At 42.3% G+C, this 20,220-nt stretch overlaps 1 protein-coding gene across 6 annotated transcripts in view; it reads left to right on the top strand.

The window, feature by feature from the left end:
• dennd1a (DENN/MADD domain containing 1A) overlaps positions 1-20,220 on the top strand; it is a 44,199-nt gene that overhangs the window by 8,359 nt on the left and 15,620 nt on the right. For 4 of the 6 annotated variants that reach the window (XM_079660188.1, XM_079660185.1, XM_079660187.1 and 1 more), the window contains exons 3-15: positions 1,040-1,083; positions 1,443-1,492; positions 3,966-4,085; positions 5,248-5,317; positions 6,548-6,628; positions 8,990-9,043; positions 11,066-11,176; positions 13,244-13,344; positions 14,416-14,461; positions 14,890-14,991; positions 15,497-15,622; positions 18,273-18,374; positions 19,233-19,320. In XM_079660188.1, the coding sequence (XP_079516314.1) occupies positions 1,040-1,083; positions 1,443-1,492; positions 3,966-4,085; positions 5,248-5,317; positions 6,548-6,628; positions 8,990-9,043; positions 11,066-11,176; positions 13,244-13,344; positions 14,416-14,461; positions 14,890-14,991; positions 15,497-15,622; positions 18,273-18,374; positions 19,233-19,320 (1,095 nt within the window). The remainder of the gene's footprint in view (positions 1-1,039; positions 1,084-1,442; positions 1,493-3,965; positions 4,086-5,247; positions 5,318-6,547; positions 6,629-8,989; positions 9,044-11,065; positions 11,177-13,243; positions 13,345-14,415; positions 14,462-14,889; positions 14,992-15,496; positions 15,623-18,272; positions 18,375-19,232; positions 19,321-20,220) is intronic. The other 2 variants (XM_079660184.1, XM_079660186.1) reach the window with 2 other exon arrangements.

The raw sequence follows: 20,220 nt of genomic DNA, 5'->3' as shown, positions 1-20,220 counted from the left end.
TGTGTGCCCAGGCTGAGGTGTGTGTGTGTGTGTGTGTGTGTGTGTGTGTGTGTGTGTGTGTGTGTGTGTGTGTGTGTGTGTGTGTGTGTGTGTGTGTGTGTGTGTGTGTGTGTGTGTGTGTGTGTGTGTGTGTGTGTGTGTGTGTGTGTGTGTGTGTGTGTGTGTGTGTGTGTGTGTGTGTGTGTGTGTGTGTGTGTGTGTGTGTGTGTGTGTGTGTGTGTGTGTGTGTGTGTGTGTGTGTGTGTGTGAGTGAGTGAGTGAGTGAGTGAGTGAGTGAGTGAGTGAGTGAGTGAGTGAGTGAGTGAGTGAGTGAGTGAGTGAGTGAGTGAGTGAGTGAGTGAGTGAGTGAGTGAGTGAGTGAGTGAGTGAGTGAGTGAGTGAGTGAGTGAGTGAGTGAGTGTGTGTGTGTGTGAGGAAGTCCGTGGATTGGTCCAAATGTAACGGCTCCGCTCCGTTACGTCACTATACCCGAAATACTTCACTATACCCAGGAAGTAAACAATGGAAAAAGATAAATGTCCAACGAGGCGTTCTGGGGCAGCACAGACAGGTCTTCTCTGTGTTAGAGTTGTACTCGCTACAGGGTGTACTTTGAGGGTTTGTGACTCTGCAGACCGTTTACATGCAGGAAAGCTATGACACACAAGGGGACGGGTAATAACCAGAAAAGCATGACATGAGACCTTTAACTTATTTTAACACCTACCGTATTTACAATGTTGTTTTTCAACTATTCTGTATCTCTTTTATGCTTGGTTTTTATAAATCCATTATGCTTATTTATTTGTTGTTCCTTTCTGTGGTCTTCCTATTAAAGTGTTAATGATGATGAAGCACTTCAAATTGCCTCTGTGTCTGAAAATGTGCGATATAAATAAACGTACCTTAAACATAGCTGAATATAGTTCAGCTTCTTACAAAGGAGAGGAGGATTTACTTCTTCAACTGCCTGCTATGGACTCTCATCAGTCAAAAGCACGCTCAGCATGATGTGTTTTCCCTTCTCCACTATAATTACATGTCTTTCTATTTGTCTCAGGGCCGGAGGTGCGGAGACAATACCCTGAAGACTACACAGACCAGGTTTGATGAAATACTTTATAACTCTACCCCCCCTCCTGCTTTTCTCTGGGACCCCCCCTCCTCACAGCTAGTCATGGGTTTATTGTGTCTTGTTCTTACATGTTGTTCACAGGCTTAACTTAACTCACCAAAACAGGCACCATTGTTGTGTACGGTAATTAAAGTACAAGTAAATTATTGTTATTTTGTCCACGTTTGTTTCACTCTTTCTCTCCCCTCAAGCATAGATGAATTCCTCCACATCACATCCTTCCCATCAGCCCCACAAAGCTTTTTCACTTTAATCATATTGAACATTATTGGTAATAAATATAAAAGATAATGCACGTAACTAACTCTCTGTTATCTGGGTCCCGCAGGAAACTCTTCTGACGGTGCCCAAGTTCTGCTTCCCCTTCAGCATGGACAGGTACACACACACACACACACACACACACACACACACACACACACACACACACACACACACACACACACACACACACACACACACACACACACACACACACACACACACACACACACACACACCATACCACACACCATACCACACACCATAACACACACCATACCACACACACACACACACACACACACACACACACACACACACACACACACACACACACACACATACACATACACACACCATACCACACACACACACACACACACACACACACACACACACACACACACACCATACCACACACACACACACACACACACACACACACACACACACACACACACACACACACACACACAGACACACACACACACACCATACCACACACACACCATACCACACACACACACCATACCACACACACCATACCACACTCTCACAAACAAAACAACACACACACACACACACACACACACACACACACACACACACACACACACACACACACACACACACACACACACACACACACACACACACACATACACATACACATACACACACCATACCACACACACACACACACACACATACACACACACACACCATACCACACACACACCATACCACACACACACACACACACACACACACACACACACACACACACCATACCACACACACACACACACACACACACACACACACACACACACACACACACACACACACACACACACACACACACACCATATCACACACACACACACACACACACACACACACACACACACACACACACACACACACACACCATACCACACACACACCATACCACACACACACACACACACACACACACACACACACACACACACACACACACACACACACCATACCACACTCTCACACACAAAAACACACCACAACACACACACACAAAAACACACCACACCACACACACACACACACACACACACACACACACACACACACACACACACACACACACACACACACACACACACACACACACACACACACACACACACACACACCATACACACACACACACCATACCACACACACACACACACACACACACACACACACACACACACACACATACACACACACACACACACACACACACACACACACACACACACACACACACACACACACACACACACACACACCATACCACACTCTCACACACAAAAACACACCACAACACACACACACAAAAACACACCACACCACACACACACACACACACACACACACACACACACACACACACACACACACACACACACACACACACACATACACATACACATACACATACACATACACACACCATACCACACACACACACACCATACCACACACACACACACACACACACACACACACACACACACACCATACCACACACACACCATACCACACACACACACCCACACACACACACACACACACACACACACACACACACACACACACCATACCACACACACACACACACACACACACACACACACACACACACACACACACACACACACACACACCATATCACACACACACACACACACACACACACACACACACACACACACACACACACACACCATACCACACACACACCATACCACACACACACACACACACACACACACACACACACACACACACACACACACACCATACCACACTCTCACACACAAAAACACACACACACACACACACACACACACACACACACACACACACACACACACACACACACACACCATACCACACACACACACACACACACACACACACCATACCACACTCTCACACACAAAAACACACCACAACACACACACACAAAAACACACCACACCACACACACACACACACACACACACACACACACACACACACACACACACACACACACACACACACACACACCATACCACACACACACCATACCACACACACACACACACACACATACACACACACACACCATACCACACACACACACACACACACACACACACCATACCACACTCTCACACACAAAAACACACCACAACACACACAAACAAAAACACACCACACCACACACACACACACACACACACACACACACACACACACACACACACACACACACACACACACACACACACACACACACACACACACACACACACACACACACACACACACACACACACACACACACAGATGATTTAATGGAAAGATGGACAGACAAAGAACTGAGTTTCTCCACAGAGACCACGTTAATTGTTGTGTGTGGTAAAGATGGGCCCATAAGTTGGAAATAAAACTTTTCAACTTGATCAACTAAACATATACAAATGTTCTGTTATGTTTAAATGGAGTTTTAGATGTTTTGAATGATGATGGAGGATTGTATCCCTGGCTAACTGTCTCTCCCTCCCCCCTGCAGTCTGACAGTGAGCCAGGTGGGACAGAACTTCACATTTGTGCTGACGGACATTGAGAGCAAACAGAGATTTGGCTTCTGTCGCCTCTCCTCAGGGGCCCAAACCTGCTACTGCATTCTCAGGTGAGTCTGAGTGACTCTGAGTGGGTCTGTGGGTTTATTCAGTTATTGCTCACGGCTTCAGGAGCTCTTCGGTAGGTAGTCTAGCACTATCTGTAAAGGATATCACAATACATCAAAAGCATTAGTTATAAAGAAAGGGTGAAAGACAAGTAGGTAGAGGCGAAAGGATCAATTCAGTTGATTCCATGTTTATGTTGAAAGCAGAAGTTCAGATGGAGAGATGGCGCAGAGTTGTGAAAGGAATCCAGACAGGTTTCATCGCCATTATCGTCACAACGCGATATATCGTTCAGCCCTAATTTGACGGGAGCTTCCATGACTGTTAGACTGCTGCCTGTCCTCTGTATCGAGGATCATTGATAACAAGTCATAATAATAATAATACATTTTATTTGTAAAGCACCTTTCATTGCTAAAACCAATCCCAAAGTGCTACAAGAGGTGTAGTGAAGTGAAATGGTAGTTCCCATAAGCCTGTTAAATGTAGCCCAATAAACCTCCTCTAAATACCAGACTAACCACACGCATTACACCGATTCCTACAGTTCCTCCCTCGGTTTAGAGCAGGGGGGTCAAACTCAAATACACAGTTTGCCAAAATAAAAAAATGGGTACTAGTCGAGGGCCGGACTGGTTCAATGTTTATTGCAGAACTTATTGAAATGAACTTATTGCACATATTAAACCTGGAACTAACAAAGCTTCAATGATTTCCTATAAAAACAACATTAAATAATCAGTTGATTCATTTCTTATGGCTCTACCTGCAGCTTCTCCAGAGTCATTTCTTATGATTACATTTTCCCACAGGCCAACAACAGCTTCAACAAAACGATTTCCCTCAAAGAGAAACCAAACATGCCCTGTTGTCGTGAGAGACAAAGTGCAGAAGGAAACATCCATTAAACTCAGTGTGCTGCTCTGTGATGCTAGTTCAGATACTTGGCATCTCATCTTGGGTGCAAGGTCATCAATGTTTGGGCTCAGGCTCTGAGCTGAGGAGACCCTCATGATGGAGTGAAGGTGTGCGTGCAATATACCGGAGGGCCAGATCTAATAGGAATTAGAAATTATCCTGCGGGCCGAAATGAACACATGTGGTTTAGAGTGACTGATGAGCCCGATTAACCTCACTCACTTTGTCATGTGTCTGTCCTCTCAGCTACCTGCCGTGGTTTGAAGTCTTCTACAAGCTGCTGAATATCGTTGCAGATTACACCATCAAAGGCCAGGTAAGTCCTGCCAGATGACATCTTGTAACAACCGATTGTTCGACTTAAATCAAGGATAAATTGGCCACTTTCTTTCTCGTGACTATTTTTGCCTTTATGATTAAAGGTGGGGTAGGTAATTCCCTTCAGAAACACTTTTTGTTATATTCCATGGAATGCTCTTAACATCCCGATAGCAATGAATATCTGAAGTGCTTTGACAATATATACATAAAAAAATATCATCTGTGGAAGCCGTAGCGCTGTAAAAAACACGACCAATCATCTGAGCCGGCCCGGCTAAAGTAACTGGATGGCCTACCTGCCTGTCAGCCTTCCATCTGTGCACAAACTTATCTCGTGCCCTCATTGGTCATGTGCGCGTTCCTGTGTGTTGGGGGAGGGGCTCTGTAACGGCCCGTCTACACTACAGGCATCAAAAAATCTTGAAGCTGGGCGTGTCTGAAGCTTGGCGATTTTTTGCGACCAACAACCAATCACATGAATCTCCCGCCCCCGACATACAAAGCAATAGCAATGTTAAAACGAAGTAAACTGGATATAAACTCTCCAAACAGGCGAAAAATCAGTTTCACCCACTGTCTCTGCCATCTCCCTCCATGCCTGGTTCCTCCGGTTTGTATCCCGGTAAATAGTTCCGGTCGTAAAGAACCGGGTGATTTGCTACCGTAATATCTCGTTTGGAATATGAGGAAATGAACAGCGGTCTGGCTCTCCCAGCTTGCACGCGGTTTGATTGGCTGCGCTTGCACTGGCGGGATTTGCATAAACGGGATTTCATTGGCTGATGCCAAGCATCGAGCCTCAAAAGTTGAACATTGTTCAACTTTTGATGCCGATAGATGCTCGTGATGCTTGCAAAGCCATGCCATGCTCCCCACAATGCAGTTCGGCGAAGATTAAAAATCTTCTACGTCACCCCATTCAAGTGAATGGGTGAAGCGTTGAAAGCATTTTTTGATGCCTGTAGTGTAGACGGGCCGTAAGGAAGTCTGAAGGAAGGGGCAGATTCTAGCGCACTATGAGTTTACATGCAAACCGTTTCCAGATGTCTCTTCTTCCACTACAGCAGCATATAGGTGTCTCTTGTTTCACTTCTACACAACAAGCTGTACACACAATTGTACTGTGCAGTTTGTCGTCTAAAACATTTGAATTTGGAGTTACGTTCCAGTTTTTTCCTGCTATAGATTATGCGTTTTAATTTTGAATCTTTTCTGGATGTTTCAGGAGAGCCAATGGCAAGAGTTCCTGGTGTCCCTACATACGCTCCCCATCCCAGAGCCTGGGGTCCCTGTTCATCTCGGTGTGGTGAGTCTGACTCCAACACATCAAACCTTTAGCTCTAACCACAAGAATGCCACCCTCTTAGTTCCTCCCAAAGGAAAGAGATCAGAAGAATCAAAATCATAAAAGTAAAATAAAAAATTATAGATTACAGATAGAGAACAAAAAAATATAACAGTGTTTACATAGAAATGGAATAAAATATGGAATAAAAATCGGCAGTAATAAAAAATGTCAAAGATGTCCCTGGTATTAAAATCCCCTTGTGAATATCGCATTCACACCAGCCTTGTTTAGTCCGGTTGGTTCGAACCCTGGGGCGTTTACCCGCGTGGTGCGGTTCGTTTGGGTCGGTGTGAACGCAGTCCGAGACCTCTGAAGGGAACTAAACAACCGGATTCTGGTCCGCGTAAAAGAGGTGGTCTCGGACGGCGTGCTAGTGAACTCTGGAGCGGATCATCGCTGGTGTGAACGCAGTCCGCACCAAAACACAGGAAGCGTAGTATTTACACGTCACAAGAAACGCGGATATCTTCAAAATCTTTCCTTAAAGAGTGAAGCAGAATCAAGTGTCGTGTAAAGTAGAAATGCTCCGTCAACTATACATAAAAGTCAGAGCCACCTGTTGTCGGGGAAACCTCCTCCTGACTGCAGAACGTCTCTCATCATGTGTTATAATGTTTTTTAACGGACTGTTACGTTCCCTCCTAAACTAGGGGTACAAAGGGAAGCAACAAAACACAAAAACAACCGGGCGAGAGAAAAAGGAGAGGAAAGTGACTGCTGAAGCCACAAAGTGAGGTTTTAATTAATACAAAGGTAAAGAGGCTCACCAGCCAATTTGCAAAACAAACTCAAGTAACTAAGAACAACTTTCTGTTCAAAGAAAAGTGACTAAATAGTACAACACACACAAAGAATAAACTGGAGCACATCTCCTAACAATTCACAAATACACAGAGACAGAGATTGGGAGCACCTGGGGGAGAGGCGGCACCTGGAGACAATCAGGGAGTGAGAGAGACACACACACACAAGCACCCACTGCGGCACGTAACACGGACGTTGTCTGATTATATAAATCATAAGCGCGGGCCTCTAGAGTCTGTTGATCTCCAGATTAACAGCAGCATGAGAATAACCTGCCGATGCTCCATGGCGGAGGCTCCGGTAGAAACTGCAGGGATTTGCGTTTTTACCCCCTAAAGCCCCTGTCACGCTGTCCCGAAATTGACACCCGATGGACACACGAATATGGAATTGTGAATTTCGAAGGCAACATTTACATTACATTTAAGACATACAACTGCAACGAAAGTAACACAAACGATTATGTTAAAGTGTTATGATACTGTACTGATATTTTCAGACTTTGTTCTTTACTTTCTCCGTCTTTACATGTAGAAGATATTAAGTTTGCTCCGTAATGTTGTTTCCATAGCAACAACAACTTCCTGTCAACTCGCCTTCAAAATAATATATTATATCCTTTTCAGTTTCACAGAACACAAATTGGGTTATTTACATAATATGTTTACATGATTTTGTTGTGCAATAAAACAACCCGATGGACACACGATAAAGGAAAAGTTCTAATTCAGCTCTGATCGTAGCAACATCGGGACATTCGTGAGGGCATCTTAAGCCATCGTATGACCGCCGGTGGAGTTTCTCAGGCTCCGGCAGCAACTTCGTGAGCGGTGGCAAAACCTTTGGCATGCCAAAAAATTGCAGAAGGACCTTTACGAAGGTTCATTTTCGTGTTGAATTCGTGTGTCAATTTTGCCCTTCGTAAGGCCATCGTGAGAGCATCTTGTTATCATCGGTGCCATCGGGCATTCGCCCCGATCAGAGTGAGGGCGAATGCCCGCTGGCACCGATGACAACAAGAAACACGAAGTTGCCGCTCACGAAGTTGCTGCCGGAGCCTGAGAAACTCCACCGGCGGTCATACGATGGCTTCAGATGCCCTCACGAACGGCCCGATGTTGTTACGATCAGAGCCGAATTTGAACATTTCCTTAATCGTGTGTCCATCGGGTGTCAATTTCGGGACAGTGTGACAGGGGCTTTAATGTCTGACCAATGGGTGAACTGCATTTCCGAGCACATGACTTGTGTTTGAAGTTTATAGTCCGTTTGTGTTTTGCCAACCGAACCTTCTGAAAGATGAAATAATGTAACAAACGGTCGTCTTGAAAACGGACTATGAGGTGTGAATGCGACCTAAGAGACCTCAGTAAAAACTAGAAAAATACTTTACCATATCTTACCATACAACTGAATGGTTAATTTCCCAGGAGCAGAGTTAACAGCACATGTATTTCACTGTCTCTTTGCTGCTTCTTCTCTTCATCATACCCTCTTGTTTTATGTTCTTTCCAGCATTCCTTCTTCACTGTGCCTGACGCGAGGGAACTCCCCAGCATACCTGAGAATGTGAGTGCTTTCTCATTTCCCTCTGCTCAAAGATCTATCTGTAAACTCCCAAACCACGGTGCTGAGGAGAAACACTTTGATTTGTACCTTTTGAGCAGTTACAGGTCAGGTAAATAAGAAACTATACCGGCGTTTTGGAACGATATAATCAGTAAGACGTGCAAAGGGCGTTAGAATTAAACCAGTAGGGGTTTCACGTTTACAATTATTATGGGAATATTGTAGCGTAAAGATAACACAACATAGATACCAGAACCTGTACAGGGTTCTTACGGTCATTAAAAACCTGGAAAAGTCAAAATGCTAATTCCAGGCCCTGGAAAAGTTTGGGAAAACATCATTTTTCCCAAAGTTTTGGAAAAGTCATGGAAATGTAACTAAAGTTGCATCAAATATAATTTATATTTTATCTAATCGCCAAAATAGTAATACTATAATAATAATAAATACTAGGGATGTAACTATACCAAAAACTCACGGTACGATAATATCGCGATAACAAGTCCACGGTACGGTATTTATCGCGATATTGAATAATAAAGGGAAGAAAAAAAAAATCATACATTTTTTTCTTCCCTTTATTATTCAATATCGCCCCCCCCACCGTTGACAGTTCACGAGCATGCTCTATCGTGATATGTTCAGACCCGACGGGTAATAAGGGATTTTGACGGATATTTTACGATCCTGTCTGTCAAAATGACGGACAGCGAAAAAGTTTAACGCCAGGCTTATTGACAGGGCGAGATATAAATATATGGTTGGTACTTGTCAATGTCTCTAGGTGTGTAAATGTAGCCCTGTAAATACGATGTCCTTTTGTGTTATCTGTTGTTTTATTTTCATGTTGTAACCTACTTGCTGCCATGTTGGACAGGTCTCTCTTGAAAAAGAGATCGAGGATCTCAATGGGACCACCTGGTTAAATAAAGGTTTAAAAAGAAAAAAGTGTTTTAAAAAAAATATATTTTTTTTAAAAATTATTATTTTTTAAAAATCGCGTTAGATTTTGTCAGTCTCACGACGGTATTGGGAAGTTTATTTACCGCGATACCGCGATATTCGGTATATCGTTACATCCCTAATAAATACTGTATCGCATAGTAATGAAACGTAAAATGGCTTTTACCTGTCGGGGTGTTTTGCTGGTGAGAGATTTTAGTTAGTAGCTGTAGAAGCTAGTAAGCCTACATGATTTGTTTTAGATAACATGTTCCAGACCTTATTTTCCTGTTCCATGTTCAAATAAACCATTTTCATTCGTACCTGAGAAAGACTAATTCTTTCAGTCATGGAAATTAGGTAAAGGTCCTGGAGAAGTCATTGAAAATCATTGGTGAAAAAGTGTATGAGCCCTGCCTGTAGTTTATGGGTTAGTGTTCTCTATAGTATACGTACTTTAAGGTGTAGTAGTATTTAGTGTACGTATGGCTGTATGTAGGGAACACCCTTATACTAGCTTAGTGTTCGACGTATTTTAACTTAAGTGTTACACGTACTTTATGGCTGTATGTAAGTATTGTACGGTGTAGAGTACTACTTCATTGTACTGTATTGTGTAATGTTTGGTAGCATAGTGTCCCCGGGATATTTTGGCGTGCAAGATTTTGAAAAACATGACGTAACGTGTTTTTCCACTGAACTGCAGATAGTGTTGGTACCGTGGGTTCGCTTACACTTGATCAGTTAACTCACTATGAGCCTATTTTTCCTGTTATTGCCACATTGTAGACAACAAATGCATGACGAAACTGTCAGAAGGAGAGCTAGTTAACGTTCGCAGCTGGTTATACAGTTGTTATTGACATGTATTACGGTGTATTCAAGCTCTGATTGGTGGAAATATGAGTATATTGGGTCAATGTTAACGGTGTAAATGACCCTACTGTGATGTAATGTCCATTGAAAGCTTCCAGGACACTCAAGTCTTAAAATATGGTTCCATACTAAATCATGGTCCACTGGTCTCTACCTCACCACTAACTCTCCTGTTTTTTCTCTTGTTGTGCTTGACCCCTGCAGAGGAACCTAACAGAGTACTTTGTAGCAGTAGATGTCAATAACATGCTTCATCTGTACGCTAGTATGCTTTATGAACGCCGAATCCTCATCTGCTGTAGCAAACTAAGCACTGTAAGTAGAGTCCACTTCCTGGTTCGTGTCTCCTTTCAATCTGTAGTTCACTATAGAGAGGCGAAGTCCCTCCCTTTCCTCCATGAGACCTTATTTCGGAAAAAGTATGTATTGAAGTCAATGGAGAGAGAAAGATTATCTCTCGATCCCGTTTGAATTGTGCCACGAATTACACATATGATGTTTGTCAATTTAAAAGATAATTTTGCAAGTCAAAAAAATAAAAATGAGTGGTAAAACTTTGAAGTTACACTTTGTTTGTGTGAAACCGCTCAATGAACTACATCTCCCGTCTCGCCCCACACACCCAGACGGCCGTCACGTTGGCACATTTCGCTTCTTTCTTTCAGAATGAGGCGGAAAGTATTGAAGAGGTGAAAATCACTCCAAGTCTGGGCATGTTGAGAGCTGTACATACACACAAGGGGAGTTAGTCGGTTCATTAGAGCCAGCATGCGGGATTCTGGGATTTGTAGTTTTTCTAGTTGCGTATTTTTCATAGTCTCATATTTCAACAGTTTTACGACAAACTGTGACTTTTTTGACATGGACATTATTTTTTAAGATTGACAAACATCACATGTGTAATTCGTGGCACAATTCAAACGGGATCGAGAGATAATCTTTCTCTCCCAATTGACTTCAATACATACTTTTTCCGAAATAAGGTCCCATGGGTCGGAAGTACAGTAGATGGGGGCGGGACTTCGCCTCTCTATTGATCAGAGTTACGTCACTTCCGGGCAAAATGAAGGCCCCGCCCACTTTAGGGGGAAAACAAAACATCAGAGCGACGTGGAAAATAGTAGTTTCTTTATGTCTTGGGTCATATGTTGCACCTCCAACAACAAATACATCCAGAGTTACGGTTTCTTTACTTCCTCTACAGACAAAACGGCAGTAAACGAAAATATCTAACTCATAAATCACAGTTTAAGAGTTCGATTGATCCTGCCATTCGTCTTCCAGCAGGAAATCATTTCCCTATTGATTTAAATTAAACTATAAATTGATACTGATCATCGATCTCCATGATCCATAGTTTGCCTGTCCGACCATCATAATTGGGCTTCTTGTAGATACAAAAAAGCGCGTTTTTCTTAATTTTTTTTATGTGATTGTTGAAAACTTCAGAATCTGTACCAGAGGTGGGACCAAGTCATTGTTTTGCAAGTCACAACTAGGTCTCAAGTCAGTTTAGGCAAGTTCAAGTCAAGTCCAAGTCCTAAACTTTGAAAAACCGAGTCTTAAACAAGTCAATATGTGCTTTTCACCAAATGTAATGACATCCATCAACAGAATAATGTTAATAATCAAACTGCTCTTTATTAGTGACGTTAATAATTTAATAATCCATTTTCTCTCTGCTGGTAAAGTAACTCTCTGCTCTTCTAGCGGCAGCTCGCGATCGGCGTGTTGGAGACCCCTGAATTAAAGTATCAAGTCAGAAGGCTCAAGTCCAGGTCAAGTCCCGAGTCATTGGTGTCCAAGTCGAGTCGCAAGTGTTTTGTGATTTTATCAAGTCGAGTCCAAAGTCATCAAATTGGTGATTCGAGTCCAAGTCATGTGACTCGAGTCCACACCTCTGGTATTTACCGCCGTTCAAATGGCAGCGAATGTTTTCCCCTAAAAGTGGGCCGGGCCGCAATTTTGCCAGGAAGTGACGTAGGTGTTACTCTCATCTATCCTGTGATCTCTCTGAAAATAAAATAATATATATAATTATTCTAAAACATGTCATGCTGATAGAGAGTTGTTTCTACTGAAGGTGTTTGAGCTAATTCTTCCTGACCTTTGAACCCTCATATAGTGGAGCTCCTTAGGCTCCACCTATTTGTGTTTAGTTAATGCTGGCATCCCATAAACATATAATCAAATGTCAACTACTTATATTATGTGTTTCTAATTGAGCACTTTTCCCTCCTGACACATCTCCAAAGTTAACCATGTTGAAATGAATTATACATACAGCACTCTCGGACACTAGCATAGAAACTGGTGCGTTTTATTAGTTGGTTATATTTTATTGCACATGTAGAGTTTTCCATAACATGTGTGTGTCGTCAGTTAACAGCGTGTGTCCATGGGTCGACGGCCATGTTGTTTCCAATGCACTGGCAGCATGTTTACATCCCTGTCCTGCCGCCACATCTCTTGGACTACTGCTGGTGAGTATGCTATTAGCAGAGGTGGAAAGTATTGGAGTCGAAATACTTCGTTTCTGTACTTAAGTACATGTTTCTGGTATCAGTACTTTACTCCACTACTTATTTTTCTGACAACTTTTTACTTTGACTTCTTACATTTTGAACACAAATACCTGTACTTTCTACTTCTTACATTTTGAACTCAAATACCTGTACTTTCTACTTCTTACATTTTGAACTCAAATACCTGTACTTTCTACTTCTTACATGTTGAACTCAAATACATGTACTTTCTACTTCTTACATTTTGAACTCAAATACCTGTACTTTCTACTTCTTACATGTTGAACACAAATACCTGTACTTTCTACTTCTTACATTTTGAACTCAAATACCTGTACTTTCTACTTCTTACATTTTGAACACAAATACCTGTACTTTCTACTTCTCACATGTTGAACTCAAATACCTGTACTTTCTACTTCTCACATGTTGAACTCAAATACCTGTACTTTCTACTTCTTACATGTTGAACCCAAATACCTGTACTTTCTACTTCTTACATGTTGAACACAAATACCTGTACTTTCTACTTCTTACATGTTGAACACAAATACCTGTACTTTCTACTTCTTACATGTTGAACACAAATACCTGTACTTTCTACTTCTTACTTTTTGAACACAAATACCTGTACTTTCTACTTCTTACATGTTGAACTCAAATACCTGTACTTTCTACTTCTCACATGTTGAACTCAAATACCTGTACTTTCTACTTCTTACTTTTTGAACACAAATACCTGTACTTTCTACTTCTTACATGTTGAACTCAAATACCTGTACTTTCTACTTCTTACATGTTGAACACAAATACCTGTACTTTCTACTTCTTACATGTTGAACCCAAATACCTGTACTTTCTACTTCTTACATGTTGAACTCAAATACCTGTACTTTCTACTTCTCACATTTTCCAAACAGGCTGGTTACTTTAGTTTGAATGTGTGTTTGGTGATAAAATGCGTAGTAAAATGCTTTCTGTGCTCGATAACCCAGCTCTTATCTCATGAATAAGTGTTTTTTTTTTCAGTGCCCCAATGCCCTACCTCATCGGAGTCCATTCCAGCCTGATGGAGGTAGGTGGTATAAGCTCTTTAAAGGTCACCTATTATACAAAATCCACTTCTTCATGTCTCTTCTACATCAACATGTGTGCCCCCCCCCTTATCACCTGAATCTCCTCCTAGAGCTCCATTGTGTTCTTTCTAACCAAATGTCTCTCAGAGGGGCGTGGGGAGGGGCTCCTTATTTTCCTCTAAAGTAACAGACAGAGAATCAGCACTTTGGAAACAGGGCTGAAACAGAGGGGATTATGGGTAATGCTGCAATGATCTCTTTGGTGTTTCAGCCAATCAGAGACAGGCTCTGTATATATCTGAGACCTGTGATATATTGATGAAAAACAGTATGATAGGTGACCTTTAAGATTTAAACGCAGTTACTCACTTTTCACCCTTCACAGTCTCGTTGTTTCTGAAGCTGGTTGTGTTTGTGTTGCTGGTAGAAAGTCCGAGGGCTGGCTCTGGATGATGTGGTGGTCCTGAACGTGGACACAAACACCCTGGAGACCCCCTACGATGACCTCCAAAGCCTGCCTAATGATGTGGTGAGTAGGGAGGAACTGCTGTACAGTGCACAGTGCCGTTTTAATTTATTTTATTTTTTATTTTATTTTTTATTTTATTTATTTTATTTATTTTATTTATTTTATTTATTTATTTTATTTATTTTATTTATTTTATTTATTTTATTTATTTTATTTTATTTATTTATTCATTTTATTCATTTTATTCATTTTATTCATTTTATTCATTTTATTTACTTTATTTATTTAATTTATTTATTTATTTTTATTTAATTTAATTTATTTAATTTATTTAATTTATTTATTTATTTTATTTATTTTATTTATTTTATTTATTTTATTTATTTTATTTATTTTATTTATTTTATCTATTTTATTTATTTATTTTATTTTATTTATTTTATTTATATATCTACACTGTAGCTATGTACACATGACAATAAAAGCCTTGAATCCTTGAGTGCCGTTTTTTAAATATGGATGCAAGTATTCACTAATAAAACTGCTGTGACTTCTTGTCGTACAGGTGTCGTCTTTAAAGAGCCGGTTGAGGAAGGTCTCAACTACCACAGGTGACGGCGTGGCTCGAGCGTTCCTCAGGAGTCAGGCGGCTCTGTTCGGGAGCTACAGAGACGCCCTGCACATCCAGTCGGTCAGTGAACTGCACACCATAAACATAAAGGATGCATACAAAGAGAACGATATACCTGAGCCTGTCATGTGACTCTGGGTATGATCATTTACCAGCTTCACGTGGTCTATGCGCATATGCTTTAAATACATTTTCACCAGACAAGACTGTACTACAAAGGGAGTGGGTTAGCAATGGAAAAACAAAAAAATGACTGTCTTAATTCGAAGACTTCCCATAGTACACTGCTTTGTCGTACAGTGTGAACAAAGTGTGTGAATTTCAACTACCGTAATTTTCGGACTATAAGCCGCGCCTTTTTTCCCATTTTTCGACCCTGCGGCTTATATAACGGTGCGGCTAATCTATGGATTTCTACAGCTAACGGCCACTAGGGGACCTCCTAAATCTATGGATGTTACAGGTTACAGTCCACCACCTTTAACTCTATGGGCTCTATGGCCGGTCCGCGCCCCCCACCTTTAAGCGGCGGGCTCCAGCAGGAAAAGCTGGAGGCCGGAAAAGAGTGAGACAGGTAGCGCGCAAAAGTAAAAGTGGAACCGAGAGTGGTACGAGAGACAGAACGAGAGCAAGACAGACAGACATTACGAGAGCGAGACAGTTTGTCCCCGTACCACTGGTTGAAAACCGCTGCTGTAGATCACTGCCGGTACGCGCGCTGGGAGCGCACCGTTTAAGTTTGAAAGTTGAAAAGTGTGTGTGTCTGAAACGCTATGTGATACAGTACAGTTTACACAGCACATGTTCTGTAGCTACTATTGCACTAAATGCTAACACTTGAATACGTTATGCAAATATGCAACTTGTTTGTTGAAATGTTAATAAATGGGAGCTTCCTCAAACAGCCATCTCTTTCCCGACAATCCCCTCTGTGCACGAACCCTTACATATGGTAATGAAACATTAAAACACCTGCGGCTTATAGTCCAGTGCGGCTTATATATGTACACATCATTCAATTTAGCTGCTGCGGCTTATATTCAGGTGCGCCTTATAGTCCGAAAATTACGGTAGTTGTTGAATCTCACGCGGCTGCTGATCTCTCACAGAAAGTGACGTTTGCAACGTTATGTTTCAGGGTTCTTACGGTCATTAAAAACCTGGAAAAGTCATGGAAATGTAAGACCTTATTTTCCTGTTCCATGTTCAAATAAACCATTTTCAGTGGTACCGCTGAGAAAGAGTCATTTAGGTAAAGGTCACGGAGAAGTCATTGAAAATCATTGGTGAAAAAGTGTATGAACCCTGATCTTTAGAGACGGCCAAATTAACCCTATGAAATTAACGGTGGCTTATTTTTGAGTCAATCAGTATAGGGTGGTCAAGTATGGCAGAGGTTGGCATATTGAGACAAAGCAAGAGTTCCAATGTCTCCAAAGTGGCTGCAGTTTAACCACTCTATGGGTTTGACCTGGCTAGATTGCCGTTGTGCTCGTGGTCCGGCCCAGGTTATATTCCAGTGTGTACCTGAACCTCTGGGCCAGAATCATATGAAGTTCTCTCTCTTGGGAAGTGTTTAGAGAGCAAACAGATCGGCTGGCTTAACCTGTCGTTATTACCAGTGGCGTTTTTATATGTACAAAAGTGGTGGGGCACGAACAACTTAGATGTGCTTCTGGTGCTTTTTTAAACACGTAAACAAATAGCTGTAGGCTATCCATGGTTCCGATAGATAGAGAGAGAGAGAGAGGGGGGGGGTATAAGGAAAACACAGACACTCATCATCGAGGTCAGAATATCAATCGATCCAGCAGAGCAATAGCCTATAGGCAAAACATAGAAGATCAACATGACATCAAATGAACTTACCAAAGCTGAAGTAGATGGTCAACTTCAATGTCAACGCGGCACACGTACTTACAGCCAATCAGCTCTCTGAATTATGAGATGACGTTTGGTGAGGTTGCCAGCACTTTGCCCCACTGGTGATTATTTTTTTGCCGCACACATTGAATAGACAAATACTCTGAGCATGCGCAGTGTAGTTTTTACAGCACCCATTCATTTTGACAGCAGAGAGAGGGGCTAGATCTGGGCTTGCCCCACGTCGCTCAATAGGCACACTTTGGACACTAATTAGAAGAACACAGACTGAAGCAGCAATGTACAGACGAATCAGATGACTAAACGTGATCTTAAAATATATTTTAAGATGTATTTTCTTTGCATATTTTTGGAATTATTATTTGCATGACCTTCTAGGTGGGGCTGTTGCTGAACAGAGCTGTGCAGTTACAGCAGAGCAAACTCTATTTTTGCTTTTATGTGTTCAGTAGGTGATATAAAAACCTCTGAGCGAGAACACTGTATGCTGCGCAGTTCATAGAATCTGTTTACGGGTATTCAACACACATTATATACAATCAATACATTGGATTTCACTTGGATTTCCTTTATTATGGAACGAGCTAAATGCACTTCTGGATTATATCACATATGTTCCTCTTGACTGATGTCGGACTCGGATGATCAATAGAAGAGTCATGCACAGAGAACCAACACATGATAACACATTTTCTCTGACTGTCTCTGTCTACTCACTTCCTAGATCCTAGCACACCCCCGATGTAATGATATATAAGATGTTGAATGTGTCGGTGTGTGAGGTGAACAGTGCTGAGACAGCTCCTGTGTTTTCCTGCTCCTTTAGGAAGAGCAAATAACATTTAACGAGGAAACCTTTGTGAGCCATCGTTCCAGTGCCATGAGACAGTTCCTGCAGAATGCCATCCAGCTGCAGCTCTTCAAACAGGTACACACACACACACACACACACACACACACACACACACACACACACACACACACACACACACACACACACACACACACACACACACACACACACACACACACATAGACACACACACACACACACACACACACACACACACACACACACACACACACACACACACACACACTGAGACAGACAGACACACACACACACACACACACACACACACACTGAGACAGACAGACACACACACACACACACACACACACACACACACACACACACACACACGCACACACTGAGACACACACACGCACACACTGAGACACACACACACACACACACACACACACACGCACACACTGAGACACACACACGCACACACTGAGACACACACACGCACACACTGAGACACACACACACACACACACACACACACACACACATGCACACACTGAGACACACACACACACACACACACACACACACACACACTGAGACAGACAGACACACACACACACACACACACACACACACACACACACACACACACACTGAGACAGACACACACACACACACACACACACACACACACACACACACACTGAGACAGACAGACACACACACACACACACACACACACACACACACACTGAGACAGACAGACACACACACACACACACACACACACTGAGACACACACACGCACACACTGAGACACACACACACACACACACACACACACACACACGCACACACTGAGACACACACACACACACACACACACACACACACACACACACACACACACACACACCTGTATTTCCTCCTTCCTCTTCTGCTCTTATACATTTTCTGTTTTTTTACGTGCAGTTTATTGACGGCCGGTTGGACCTGCTGAACTCAGGAGAAGGTTTCAGTGACATCTTTGAGGAGGAAATCAGCCTGGGTGAATACGCAGGTGTGTGTGTGTGTGTGTGTGTGTGTGTGTGTGTGTGTGTGTGTGTGTGTGTGTGTGTGTGTGTGTGTGTGTGTGTGTGTGTGTGTGTGTGTGTGTGTGTGTGTGTGTGTGTGTGTGTGTGTGTGTGTGTGTGTGTGTGTGTGTGTGTGTGTGTGTGTGTGTGTGTGTGTGTGTGTGTGTGTGTGTGTGTGTGTGTGTGTGTGTGTGTGTGTGTGTGTGTGTGTGTGTGTGTGTGTGTGTGTTATCTAGCAGGTTCATTGACATGGAAGGAACTACAGGTCCAAAGTCTGTCCTAATGTTCATCAGGGTGTCCGCGGGGTCTTAAAAAGTATTAAAAGTTGATAAATCAATTTAGCGAAAATTAAGGCTATTAAAAACTATTAAACGGCATTTTCCATGTGGAGAGGAGGCTTCAGTAGTCTGTCTGTTTTATCTCTTGGGAACATTGCTTGAATCAAACTTTCTAATGGTTTCTTTTTCTAATAAACCTTGCATTGGGTTGGTCACAGAATTCATTCTCTTGTGCTTTGTTCTATCTGAGTTATCACAAACTGTTTAGTTGTGCTATCTTACAATCAATACTGTATATAGTCAACGTGAGGTAAAGCGTGTCGCCAAGGTAACCGGTTAGAACTCCAAGTGGTGATGAGGTCTTAAAATGTATGGAAAGGGTCTTAAAAAAGGTCTTAAAAGGTATCACATCTGACTTCAGGATTCCTGCATATACCCTGTTCATCCTCATGTCACAAGGCTGACTCCAGATCAGCACAGATCATCAAACTGATGCTAGCTCAGCAGGCTAACTGTGTCCTCGTGTTTCTATTGGAGCTCACCCAGCACTAGAGATATATACATTTTCCCACTTTTGGACGTCCACTCAGCTTTTAATTTGATATCATG

This window comes from Notothenia rossii (genome assembly GCF_949606895.1).
Source record: "Notothenia rossii genome assembly, chromosome: 11".
Classification (NCBI taxonomy): Eukaryota; Metazoa; Chordata; class Actinopteri; order Perciformes; family Nototheniidae; genus Notothenia; species Notothenia rossii.
Note: the sequence above shows the minus strand (reverse complement) of the source record. Positions and strands in the feature narration are given on the sequence as shown.